At 38.6% G+C, this 12,043-nt stretch overlaps 1 protein-coding gene across 1 annotated transcript; it reads right to left on the bottom strand.

Annotated features, from left to right (window-relative positions):
- Window positions 1-2,475: 2,475 nt before the first annotated feature.
- LOC124273742 lies at window positions 2,476-3,952 on the bottom strand. Its single transcript, XM_046709046.1, has 2 exons — window positions 3,256-3,952; window positions 2,476-2,639 (listed from the first exon to the last, which is right to left on the bottom strand). The coding sequence occupies exons 1-2, from the start codon at window positions 3,950-3,952 to the stop codon at window positions 2,476-2,478; spliced, it is 861 nt and encodes a 286-aa protein (XP_046565002.1).
- Between the last annotated feature and the right edge of the window lie 8,091 nt (window positions 3,953-12,043).

The raw sequence follows: 12,043 nt of genomic DNA on the forward strand, positions 1-12,043 counted from the left end.
TAGGAATTAAAGCGTTGGATTATTGGTTAAACCGTTGTGAAGAACACATTCCTGAGCGAATTTCAAAGTCATTCATTTTGGAAAGCGTTGAATGTTATATGTTACATCGAAGATTGATTTCTCCACTAACTTGGGGGGAACCAACTGCAAACTTTATGCAGATGAACTGCATGAGGATCATGCATCAAATTGCTGAAACGCATGTGCAAATATCGTGCATGTGAACAGTTGCGTTGTGGTGTAAAGTGTTGTTAAGAATTCGCCAATTTTCACATATTTTCATCATTTACTGAACTCACGACAATAATATTCCTTTCAACGTTACGAATTTCTTTTACAATACATCAGTTCATGTGTAAACAGTACTCTTAAACAGTATGGAATATTTTGCAAAATTTAGTTGAGAACAGTTGCCTGAAGTAAGTGGCTATAATTACACTAGTGAGTCTAAACTTTTGAAGAGAAGTATATATGTATATATTCATCTTAATCACTTCTAGCTCTGGTGTATTTAAACAAAAAGACTACCATGTGAAACTAACCTTGTTTGTGGCAGTTAACAGTGCTGCTGTGCTGTGCTGCTGTCTAGTCAAAGGCTGGATGCTACAGTGCCATGTGCTTGGACACTGAGATTATTAAATGTGCATAAAATTCTTGTGTCCTATCAGAGACTAGATCTCTGATCACATTACACAAATGTGAAACAGAGGCCAGACTAAACCACCACACATCCTCAATATTCATAATTTAGATACACCTAAACAACATAGAATTATACCAACAAACCCTCAACAAAACCTTTTATGAGCTTTGAAATCTGATTGCAGACAACACAGTGTTTATTGAGTAACCCTTAACCGATAAATTCTTTAAACATATTTTGTAGTTCAGCAGTTTATACTTTTTATTTGCATAATTTTATAAATACATAAAACATCATCATCTGATAACAATAAAATTTGATATGTCTCAACTGACAAATTAACCTGTTATAAACTTATCGAGAAAATGCCAGTTGAACCTCTGTGATGCCATGGTTAAGCCAATTTTGCAAAGTATGGGGTTTTGAAAAGTTTAACTATAAAGTACTCGTATGTTCATGTGAAGATTGTACGCAAATTACTTCCCGTTTAGAAAAGCGCACCATTATACGGAAAGTTTGAAAAGACACCCTAATTAAGTCTATCAAATGTCGTATGGTATGTTTTTTCGGCTCCGGTAAAGAATTAAAGCTGTCAAGAACTATATATCAAATGTTATATGATGAAGACTGTTTTCAAACAAAAGCAATCATAAATGGATAAAATCTGTGGAAGCCGTTTTATATTAAACTGGCTTTAGCTTTTACCGGCTACATTAACAAGCTGTCTTTGCCAATGTAATTTATTGTATTATCTCATTAAGGTTACATGGCATGCAGAACTTGTCTTTGAAAACTATTTGACATATATCCCTTTCTCCTTGGCTCTTAAATTCCTCTTGTTAAGAACGTCATCGTTTACTTAGAGAATTAGACAGGTGGAACAAAATTCGTCAACAGGAAAGAATATGCAACATCTTCGACATGTGCGATGTTGGCGATGAATGTCATTGTTGTTGTGATTTCTATTAATTATTGGTATATAAACTCAGAATACAGTTGTTAATTATAACACATTACTTCCTTGTTTGTTATTTTACAGATTGATTTCCAGTTAACTTAATGTTTCAGTTCGGGAGGTGTGTGTGTATGTGTGTGTGTGTATGTGTGTGTGTGTATGTGTGTGTGTGTACATGTATTTATGTTTGTATATATTTATATGCGTGTGTGAATGGACTTTCTATCTTGTAGTATATAGATGGCTGTCCTAGTGGTTTCCCGACATTTTAGTCATATTTTATGTTTTAGGGTATACTGTCATCATTTCCCTGTGGAACACAGAGCATATATTCCATGAGTTCCTGTATGTACTCGTCTTTTTTCCATACAAATCGTAATACCGTTGTAGCATTTATTATTTCACACTACTACGTATTAAATGTATATAGGAGCTACTTGTCAATTTGTAAGGCTACACAAAAAGTGAATATGACACTCGAGCAAGACTTTCACCACAATCCTTTATTTTTTAATTCATTTAGATAACTCAATATTACATTCGCTTTCACTACATTCATTCCAAGGCCATAATGCTGACCATCAAAACTCATCATTCCGTCAGTCATGTTAAAAGTGTTGAAAATAGGAACCTTCCAAGGTTTAAGGAAAGTTTCCATTTTGCTATTGTAGCGTTTTACACTCTCATACGATTGCGTCAACACTTTGGGGGACTTCAGGGCACTTGGAGCGTGACTCGCTGCCCACAGAAATTGTGGCCAAAGTCTTTTGCTCTTGCCTATGTAGGACAGTGTTGGTAGTAGAAACTTCTTTTGAACTTCCGATATGATTAAAGTTATCGTGTATGCCTATGCCTGAAAAAATAATTGATTTGCTATTTAAATTTGTAACCATTTTTTCAGATTTCTTCCAAATGATGCAGCGAAGAAGTACTTCAGTTCCAGATGAACAGTGCCATTGCAAGCACGGACGCTATACTTCAGTTGGAGTCGACACGATGTTTCCGTGAACATATACATTCCGCTACACTCGTTTCGAACACCTGAAAGATAAAATCAACATGACTCAAGGCAAATAATACACTTGACATATGTTTAGGTTATCTATTGAGCAGCTGTCTATGAGCAAATGGCTTTAAGAAATCGATCTCCATTCGTTTGTTACATCCTGGTTCTCCGAGTATGCTGCCTTCGGACTTCACTGACTTTTGGCAGAAATGGGCGTTATTGTGGAGACATATACTTTGTTATTGTATCGATACAAATTGTACCACCCGCTCTTGGACGTTTCTATGGTAAATATATGGCGTGTTGCCTACTCGCGACCGTCTTGTGCAGTCATTGTAAGTGAGCAAAGTGCCAGCACAGCATACTCATGGAACAAGCTTGACGTTTGCGACACATAATCAAAGAAGAATGCATGTAATCTCAAATACCCTTTTTCCAAAAAGTATCAAATCATTTTCAACCAATACACATCGATGGTAAAATGTAATATGTGAAAATGTTCATTACATGGATGTTGTAAAAAAAGTAAGTAAAAAATGTTTTCCTTCAATGTGTTTCAGTGATTCCAACGTGCCTGAACTATGTAGACTGAAGCATTTGTTCCTCAAATTCAAACCTAAAGTACTAACTCAGTGAATCATTTGTACTTACTCTTTGGTACGTTATCATTCATGGCTCCATCTTTCATATTCCCTGTCACAATCAGCAACATAGCTGTATACACATGGCGAACAAGGGAATCCCCCACAAACAGAATGGTGCTGCCATTGAGGATGCTGCAAGCTTCTTGGGGACTGTGTTGCTTGTAGCCATGGCTTGGGTCTGATGGGATCCAGGTGGAATATTCAGCATGTTTCTGGTTCCTCATGTCATAACAATCCGCACACACACATTCCTCCACAGACTTTAAAACACACTTGCTGTTGAAGCAGCAAGGAGTTGTTCCTTTAGGATCACACAAGGCTCTTATCCACTCCGCAGTTTTAGATCCCGTGTGGGTAACGTTTCCACAGAGACCGTCACTCCTTTGATAATTTGAAGGGAATTTGAAGCGGATACTTACGTTCGAAAGGAAATTCAATATATCTTCATCTTCCTTTTCAGTCAAAGGTCTTGTTTTCCAGTGTCCGTTCAATAAATGAGACAGGATACTTGAATGTTGATCATATGGTGATATCGGTTTTGGTAAATATTTACTGCTTACTGGAAGATACTTTTGGAAAACGTGTCTCGAGATATTGCTCGAAGTCATCACTTGAGTGCCGTGTTTGTTTGTAACAAGAGCTACAATTGACGCAACCAGTACCATTATTACCATTAGCACGAATATCTTCTTGTATGAAGTCATGGTGCCAATTCTGAAACCAAGAAAAACCAAGCCGGACTTAATGGAATTTGTAAATACACCGACTCTAATTATAACATTGTGCAATAGTAATAGATGTTGTCAAGATTGTCCAATCTTACTGACACATCTTGTTGATTTCATCCAAACAATAGTTTTCATAGGGTATGAAAGGCAGATTGGTGGTGACAATTACATTTATTTGCATCAAGCACTGAAAACCAGCGATGGCACTAAGGATTCTCGCAAAGGGGAAAGATAGCCTGCCCTTCCTGTTATATCCATCGATCACAATTTGCGCAAAAGATTGCTTGTTGCAACGACAACACTGTTTAACTATAAACTTCACTTTCATATAGCAAGAGTATTCTACGTACATTTTCTCTGCTCTATTTTCTTTGTGGATGACATTGCTTTAAAAGGTTTGGTCGTTAGTTTCAACGTAATTGTTCCTGTTGACATGCTCTCGGGTTTCGACTGATAGTTTTGATGACAAGCGTACGACATCGGTTCAGGAACCTGCTGGATGAATAGTCCACTAGTGACGCCTGGGTGGGTGAGTGGGTTAGACGGCTGACTTAGTGCGCTGGCGATTAGATGCCTGACTCTGAGAGAATGGGTTCGAATACCGAATGGGACTAAAATCTGTACTTAAGTGAGAAAGTGTACTCTCACATACATATAACATATGCATGTGTTGTTGGGGTTGGCTAAACACCACACTGTTGGGATTGTCTAAACACCACACTGTTGGGGTTGGCTAAACGCGACACTGTTGGGGTTGGCTAGACATCAAACTGTTGGGGTTGTCTAAACACCACCCTATTTGGGTTGTCTAAACACCACCCTGTTTGGGTTGTCTAAACACCACACTGTTGGGGTTGTCTAAACACCACACTGTTGGGATTGGCTAAACACCACACTGTTGAGGATTGGCTAAACACCACACTGTTGGGATTGTCTAAAACCACACTGTTGTTGGGACTGTTTGGCTCTAAACACCACACTGTTGGGATTGTCTAAACACCACACTGTTGGGATTGTCTAAACACCACACTGTTGGGTTGTCTAAACACCACACTGTTGGTCTAAACACCACACTGTTGGGATTGTCCAAACACCACAATGTTGGGGTTGTCTAAACACCACACTGTTGGGATTGTCTAAACACCACACTGTTGGGATTGGCTAAACACCACACTGTTGGGGTTGCTTAAACACCACACTGTTGGGGTTGGCTAAACACCACACACCACACTGTTGGGATTGTCCAAATACCACAATGTTGGGATTGTCTAAACACCACACTGTTGGGGAAGGCTAAACACGACACTGTTGGAATTGTCTAAACACCACACTGTTGGGATTGTCTAAACGACACACTTTTGGGGTTGTCTAAACACCACACTGTTGGGGTTGTCTAAACACCACACTGTTGGGGTTGTCTAAACACCACACTGTTGGGATTGTCCAAACACCACACTGTTGGGATTGTCTAAACACCACACTGTTGGGGTTGTCTAAACACCACACTGTTGGGGTTGTCTAAACACCACACTGTTGGGATTGTCTAAACACCACACTGTTGGGATTGTCTAAACACCACACTGTTGGGGTTGTCTAAACACCACACTGTTGGGATTGTACAAACACCACACTGTTGGGTTGTCTAAACACCACACTGTTGGGGTTGTCTAAACACCACACTGTTGGGATTGTCTAAACACCACACTGTTGGGATTGTCCAAACACCACACTGTTGGGATTGTCCAAACACCACACTGTTGGGATTGTCTAAACACCACTGTTGGGTTGTCTAAATTGTTGGGATTGTCTAAACACCACACTGTTGGGACCACACTGTTGGGGCTGGGGTTGTCTAAACACCACACTGTTGGGGTTGTCTAAACACCACAACATTGTCCAAAACACCACACTGTTGGGATTGTCTAAACACCTCCCTGTTGGGATTGTCTAAACACCACACTGTTGGGGTTGTCTAAACACCACAACATCAAACTGTTTGCTGAACACGTTGTGTTGCAACTGTTAATGTCTAAACATCAAACTTTGCTGTTTGCTTGTTGTTTAACACCGCACTTCAGCAATATTCCAGCTGTATGGCGGCGGTCTGTAAATAACCGAGTCAGGACCAGACAGTCTAGTGATTAAGAGCATGAGCATCAATCTACGCCGTTGGGATATGATGACATGTGTCACCCGATCCCGGTAGTCGCCTCTTACGATAAGTATGGGTTGTTGAAGACCAATTCTCAGCACTATAAGCCTGCTCACAAACCACAATCTGACATGTTGATTCTAAGGTCAGCCCAACAAACTACCGTGTTTCGTAGTTTTAAATATCGCCAAACGGCAGAAACAATGCACAGACAACATATTCTTTCTGTATTGCAGCTATATCTGGGACATTTACCACAAAAGAACAATCCCAAATCTAGCTTTCATTTTTCATTTGTTCAAATTTTACTGAAATCCGGAATAATTTATACTTTATACATTTTTATACATTTCGTTCTGTTCCATTTGACAACAAATATGTCTCAAGGAACCAAATTTAAACATTCGACATTCCGCCCGTTGTTTGGTTTCAATAGCAGACAGATTCAGGAGATTTAGATAAGGAAAATACATCAACATGTACACATCGCACGTATCAGATGTCGCCATACGTCAGTATTTCGGTTCAACGTGCTCTGAATATATGTGCTGACGTTGCACTTTGTAATATATGTTGTATTGTATGGGAGCGGTGTTAACAAAATATAATACTCACCTTTGTAAAACGTGTGCATAGTCACTTGGTTATTGTTTTGTTGCAAATATCTGTAACTGTGGCGGCAACATGATGCGTATATTTGCTTCATTACACTCCTTGCTTAACGTCCATGATGGAGTAGTTAATCCATAATATAGTTCCCCTTAAGTAATATGTTCAAAATATACCTTTTTACTATGAAAATATCTCTCTTTGTATTTACCAAGCATTCAAATTACGGTACAAAATAATGCAGCTGGACTGTTAAAACATATTCAGTACTCTCACCTGTGAACACAGTTTCTACAGCGAAGCGTCGCACTCATTGCAATAAAGACGTTGACTATCCTTAGAAGTTGGTTTTCCTTCATCTTTACAACCTCTAATGCCTCTCAAAGAACAGTTCCATGTGGTGTGTCCTTCTGTTTCCAATCGGTATGTATGCACACCTACAAACAATGCAGGCCACGTAAAGCGGAGACGTACGACCTGTCACTCACGCATACCTTGACACGCCCAGCAATACATATTGACCTATTTGTGATGTCGTAGTAGTAAAAAGCCAGTTACAATATCGAGTGGTCGTGTGTTTGCTACGCGCCTGTTCTAATACAGGTAAGAATGACCTTACAATATATCATATTAACAATAGTAAAATTACAACCACGTTAGCTGCTTTTAATACGCTTGAAGTACACATAAATTCAGGTACTATACTGAACAATCGATGGATACGAGCATCTGTTCATGGAGATTTTTCATAATATTTGTAAGAAAATCAGAGAAGACATGCATACAGTTTTCGCTTTTTGCGGTGAGTAGGACTGCATATACTATGAAACAAACTTATAACATCATACTATTCCCGATTTTACTTAGCAACATCAAAGACAATTTGCAAGTACTAAGAGCGACAATAGGTTTACTGCCTTGGTGATTTTCCTGCAGTGTGGAGAACAGTGATATTTTGTGGCTAACTGCAGGTAAAGCAATTGTTTTATAAATGAGATGCGTGAGATAGGTGGGGCAATTGACTGAGTATGAAACTCTCGTATACGAGTAAAGAGAGTGAGTTACTAATGGACAATTGATCGGGTTTATGTATACACATAGTGAGATAGAATACTGAGTGCAGGGAATACCATATACAGTGAAGCATATATTCACTGTGTAAGGATATTAGTAAGTGAGTGAGTATGGTTTAACGCCGCTTCTAGCATTATTCCAGCAATATCACGGCGGGGGACACCAGAAATGGGCTTCACATATTGTACCCATGTGGGGAATCGCACCCGCGTGACGAGCGAACGCTTTTACCACTAGGCTACCTCGCCGCCCTGTAAGGATATGAACACTGACAAACGCAAATTAGATATGTGTAGAACAGCCATTTTTATTACAATTTGCGTATTACAATTTACGTCAATTTTTATTACAATTTACGTTTTTATTACAATTTACGTCAAGTTTATTACAATTTGCTGCAAGTATTACAATTTGCGTTTTTATTACAATTTACGTCGTAACACAGCCATATCATAATATCATTCCATATAAATATAAAATATGAATATAATAATCTGCAAACATTCCCAAAGCAGTGCCAGTGCCAGTGACAGGTGTTTGTGAAACTCGTTATATTAGCCTACACTTATCCAATAAGCATTCATTTCCATATGTAGGAATATGTTTATTAATTTGGGGAGAAAATATGTCGGAAATGCAACATATCTACATTGCCACAACATTAATCAATATATTTCTTGTGCATGCTTGTCACTTTTCCCTTCTTGATGTTCTTTCATAATGGGCAGGGGGCCGTGCTGTAGACCAGTGGTTAAAGCGTTCACTCGTCACGCAAAGAGCTCGGGTTTGATTACCCACATGGGTATTTCTGGTGTCATCCGCCGTGATATTGCTTACTCACCCATACTAGGCAAATGAGATTCATGCTGAATATTTAAGAAAACACTGCAATTTTACAAATGCAAAAGCAACAAGAAACACACACATACACACACACTACATACCATAAAAGGCTACACAGCGTGCAAGCTGAGTGATGGATCTAACAACAGTTGTTAAATGTATGAGAAAATTCAGCGTTATAGGTATGGTCTCATAAAACCAATAAACATATCCGAGGCATGATAAGATACATAATTACAAGCTCCGGACCGCCGTGATGTTGGTGGAATATTGCTAAAAGCGGCGTAAAACCAAACTCAGTCAGTCAGTCAGTACAAGCGCCGGCAAGTCTCTGAAAATTGGACATTTTGATAGAAAAAGATAACTCCATTTATACTGAAATAGCCCCAGTGAGCTGGAGGATTCTGAACAACGTGAGTTTTAACTTCCTTCATTTTGGACCTTTGAATTGCAGAGAGGGTTTCGGCGAAAAGGAAACTAACGAGGTTCTGAGGCTATATGACAGACTACTTGCATGTCTAAAGTTCTACTGATATCTTTCTGACCATAACAACCCATCACATGTACGTGTAGATTCAGTGTCTTAATTAGTTGCAGATAGTTATAGAAGATAGATAGATTCAAGGTAGTCATTGACATTCTGAAATCGAGAAATGAACGACAGTTGGCTTGGTAGTATTCATCTACAGGGGCATAGCTATCATTATAAGTCTGAGTGAGTGAGTAAGTTTAGTTTTACGCCGCACTCAGCAATATTCCAGCTATATGGCAGCGGTCTGTAAATAATCGAGTCTGGACCAGACAATCCAGTGATCAACAGCATAAGCATCGATCTGCGCAATTGGGAACCGATGACATGTGTCAACCAAGTCAGCGAGCCTGACTACCCGATCCCGGTAGTCGCCTCTTATGACAAGCATGGGTTACTGAAGGCGCATTCTAACCCGGACCTTCACGGGTCATCATTATAAGAAAAAAGCTCGGGCATACACATGGTTGTTGCAAAGAAGGTAGGGCAAGACCTCACTGCCATCTAAATATAAAGCTTTGCAACCTATTGGGCTTACACGAAAATATTGGCTTCCTAAGCGCCTGTTCTAGGTCACGAACTACTGTTAATATGTATGCACGATTTCAAGGCTTTCCGCGCAACACCTATCTCTTATGCATCTAACACATTTGCCAGTGTCTATACCAACCTCTGTGCGTGTATTGAATAGCTGATTGTGAATATATGTAATATGACAATTCCTTCTGTACGACTTATGCAGAGACCAGTTGATATTGGCGACATGCATTGTGTTGTCTGTAATAGCATTTGGAATGATCTACAGTCCATATCATGAGACTGACTGTGCAGATATTCACTAACCATTCTTGCAGGTTCACAAATATGGTGAAAGATAACACTGTCTGGGTCAGATTGCTCTGCAGCAATCCATGTTGTCGTAAGAGGGAACTAATGTGATCTGGGGATCGTTTGGTGCATACCTGTTTGGTGCATACCGTCGTATCCCACTTGCGAAGATCAACGCCCATGGTGTCATGACTCATATTGCAAATCTTTTGTGTATATCATTAGATTAAATCTGAGGCCTGCATATTTAACGTTAAAGTAAAAGCAAACTGTTCATATGAACATTATCTAGGAATATCTTTGAGTTGTTTATAAAAGTTGACACGTAATGATTTGCATCTAAAACAATACGTTTTTGTCGAAATAGGTTAAAATATTCCTCTGTGATAAAGTTGCAACTAAGTTTACATTAAGTCCTCCCGTGGCCACAAGAAATTAAATGTTCCTCACTAATGTACTTTGTCCAAGTTAACTAGCCATGACTTTGTTTAGAAATATAGAATTAGTTCTATAGTACTGGTATTTCCAATACATTCATTTCGGTTTGAGTAAGTTAGTGAGTGAGTGAGTTAAAATTCAAAGTCATTTTGGCAATATTTCAGCCATATCGTGACTAAATCAAGGTTTATATTAATAAATTTTAAAGGTAAATTATAAAAATCTGTCAACGAAGGACAGTAAAACAACTAGAAAATCGCAGATATAAATGTAAGACTAGTAACATTATCTCAAACATGTTAACTATATATGACAACTGAAAGTAGATCACCATAATAGGAACCATGGGGACTTACAGTACTTTTCCTACCTGCATGGACCCTAGCGGTTTGATGAAGCATTCATGTCTGTGTATGGTCTTGAATGGAAATACAATGACACATGCTTTGGCATGTGAGTTGCTTATGTGTATAGTTGCGAATCGTATCTCATATATACCAAACGTGCGCAAATCTCCATCTCCGGAAATTCAATGGCAAAGTGTCAGTTCGAACGTTTGAAATAATGTTTGAAATTGTAACTGCCCAAATTATTCCAAATGGTGTAACGGACGTACGGGTGTACAGACTGTTTATTCAGTGTTTGAGGTCCCATGACTCAGGGTACAATTAGACACATTGCATGATGATGTGTGTATTGCAGCATATGAATAAAGCAGGTTAGAATATCACTTACGATAAAATGCCTTTTTCAAAGAAAGCTTGTCCTTTTAAGATTTTGTTATTTAATTTCTTGGTGACAAAAGATCTACAAGTTTCTGTAGTAAATGAGTAACAACATCTCTCTGCTTGACTTAAAGTGCTTATATTTATTCATTACATTTATCTCTTTGTGGATCATACGTTTTGCTAAAGTGTTTCATCTGTATTTTTAAATCACATGATAAACATAGGAAATTTGGCTAGAACATTCATATTAAGATTTTTCTCAAAATTTGACACAATGTGTGAATACAGAAGAATTTTACAGAAGAAATTCCTGCTATAAGCAATGTCGATTGTACACTTATGACTGTATCATGAGTAGGCATTTGTTTCATCAGTGTTACAGCTGTATGATGTTGTTTGTAAACAATCGTGTTTTGACCAGTGTCGTTCTCCTATGTAACATTTGCACTCAAATGGTTATGAGGGCATACCATAAAGCTACATATTCAATGTTCTGATTCCACAATCAAAATAGATATATTCAATGTGTACACCAAAACTTGACATTCGTGTCTCACAGTAATGAACGCGTATCTATGTTCTGCTTTCGACACGTCACATTGGCTGTGCTGGACAACACAAATTGAGGCGGCCCAACCTTGTGTTCCTGGTCCGGTGAACATGGATCCATGGAAGCATCATGTTTTATTCACTTGTTATGCTATACCGTCACCATTTCCCCGTGGAACACAGAGAATAAATTCCAGGAGTTCCTGCAAGTACTCGTCTTTTTTCCATACAAAAGGCAATACCCCTGTAACATGTATAATTTTACATTACTACACATTAACTTATATTGGAGCTTCTTATCCGTTTCTATGGATGCA

The sequence above is a fragment of the Haliotis rubra genome, unplaced genomic scaffold, assembly GCF_003918875.1.
Source record: "Haliotis rubra isolate DU_JTF1 unplaced genomic scaffold, ASM391887v1 Scf1835, whole genome shotgun sequence".
NCBI lineage: Eukaryota > Metazoa > Mollusca > Gastropoda > Lepetellida > Haliotidae > Haliotis > Haliotis rubra.